Source organism: Otolemur garnettii, unplaced genomic scaffold (assembly GCF_000181295.1).
Source record: "Otolemur garnettii isolate 467f Iridium unplaced genomic scaffold, OtoGar3 scaffold00185, whole genome shotgun sequence".
NCBI classification, from domain to species: Eukaryota; Metazoa; Chordata; class Mammalia; order Primates; family Galagidae; genus Otolemur; species Otolemur garnettii.
Genome location: NW_003852580.1, coordinates 2054880 through 2056919, shown reverse-complemented (window position 1 = coordinate 2056919; position 2040 = coordinate 2054880). Strand labels below are relative to the sequence as shown.

At 51.4% G+C, this 2040-nt stretch overlaps 1 protein-coding gene across 2 annotated transcripts in view; it reads right to left on the bottom strand.

The window, feature by feature from the left end:
* Positions 1 to 2040, bottom strand: part of CTU2 (cytosolic thiouridylase subunit 2) — a 7473-nt gene extending 5433 nt beyond the window's left edge. The window contains exon 1 of one of the 2 annotated variants that reach the window (XM_012812055.2): positions 1991 to 2040. In XM_012812055.2, coding sequence (XP_012667509.1) covers positions 1991 to 2003 — 13 coding nt within the window. In that variant the 5' untranslated portion in view covers positions 2004 to 2040. Of the gene's footprint in view, positions 1 to 962; positions 1350 to 1990 lie in introns of those variants that run through there. The other variant, XM_023507501.1, reaches the window with a different exon arrangement.

Sequence of the window (2040 nt, the reverse complement as noted above, 5' to 3'; positions counted from 1 at the left end):
GGGGATTCGAACCCGCCACCTTAGGTGTACATGGCTGGCGCCCCAGCCGGTTGAGCCATAGGCGCCGAGCCGGAAGCTGTATTCTTAATAAACTTTCCAGTTGACTCGAGGTCACCAGGTCAGAGGTTCTCGGCCTTGGATGGATGTCAGAATCCCATAAACTACCTGAGTCAGAATTCAGGAGCAGGGCCCAGGAATCTACTTTAAAGCTCCCCTGCAACCCTAGTGGACAGTCAGAGTGAAGAGCAGCACCCAGCACAGAGGGGAGCAATGTTGCCATAGAAGGCCACCCTACACCCAAGGATGTGCCCCAAGTCATCTCTTCCTCCCTGTAAGGTGCAGCAATCCCTGCCAACAGGCCCCATGCACAAGCAGCCAAACACACACCCCATGGTTCCTTCCAGAATGGTGAAGCAACTCCACGTTTCACAGCAAATGCCAGGTCCAGGGACTCCAGGTGTCCAGCAAGTACCGAGCAGAAACTAATAGTGTGGGAAGTCTCACTAAGAGGGAATGGAGTGCTTCACCTCACCTCCTTTTCACTGTGGGGAGGGATACCTGCCTGTATACCAGCTGGGCTCAAGCATGGAGTGTTCATACCCACAAACTGTCTGGGCTCCTGGAACCACGCTACCGTACCTCGGGGCCAGGCAAGGCCAGAGTTTCCCAGCATGTGCTTATTCTTTTCTGTTGTTGTTGAGACAGAGTCTCACTACGTCGCCCTGGGTACAGTGTCATGGCATCACAGCTCATAGCAACCTCAAACTCTTGGGCTTAAGCAAATCTCTTGCCTCAGCCTCCCAAGTAGCTGAGCATGCGCTTGTTCTTAACAATCGCTGGGGAACCTCATTCAAAACCCCCACCTGGAGGGTTGGGTTTCCATCCATTCCCAAGCCCAAGAGAGCATAGAAAGAGAAACGTCTGGGCCCAAGCAGGGGCCCCACGGGCCACAAGAGCCTCACCTAGAACCACTGCAACTTCTCTCCTTAGTGAGCTCCCCAGCAGACTGAGGCATGGCCATCATCTTCAGAGGCCCCTAGGTGGCTGAAGCAGGGCCTGCCTTGCTCAGGATGTGTTTCCAAACAGCCCACACCTCATCTTCCAAACCAACAAGGCTCCCAAACATGGTCATGGATGAGGAAGTTTGTGGAAAACAATCTACTTAGTTCTTCTCTCGTTTCTTTTGGGGAACAGAACCCAAGATTCTTGGAGACCAATTTAAACATGAGATCATCACTCAATCAACAGACATATGCTATACAAAAAAGTATGCGACTTAGTCCTTAAGAGATCTAAAGTGGGAGTTAGTCTTTCTGTGGGGAGCTATGGATCAGACATTTAAACAGACCCCAAGGAAGATGTGACAAGGCCACAGAAGAGTTCTGGCTAAAATAGAACACCCCCATGCCCTAGCTCCTCTGGGAGTTCACCTATGCTCTCATCCAAAGGTCTCCCCAAGGGAAGGCTGGAGCTCTCCTTTCAAGCCTCTATCCATCCCCTCCCCCCAGAAAACAGGCATCTCTGGGGATAAACAACTTTCACACAGAGAACTTGCCAGAGTTCCCAGAATGTTCTAATTTGCCCTAGATATGTCCCAGGTGCAACCAAATGCCCATCCCTCCTATACCTTACTCCAATCTAGATATTCCACCTCCACCTTCAACTCTCTGTCAGAGATCTGCCATCTGACCCATGGCTAGATCACAGGAGACTGCTACCCAAGCAGGAAATCAATGCTGTTCACCTCTTCAACACTGGGCACTGGGCACAAAAGAAAAGAAACTACATGCTTTGGTGGTGCCTGTGGCTCAGGAGGTAGGGCGCCGGCCCCATATACTGAGGGTGGCGGGTTTGAACCCAGCCCCAGCCAAACTACAACAAAAAAAAAGAAACTACATGCTTTTAAAAAGAAGAAATAAAGCCTCAGGAACTGGACTATCCTGTACAGGACCATGTTTGCCACGGTCTCTTACCCACTTCCAGGCCTCACCTGCAGAAGGCATCTCCTGCCCGGATCACCACCACCGGCAGGCCTTCCTT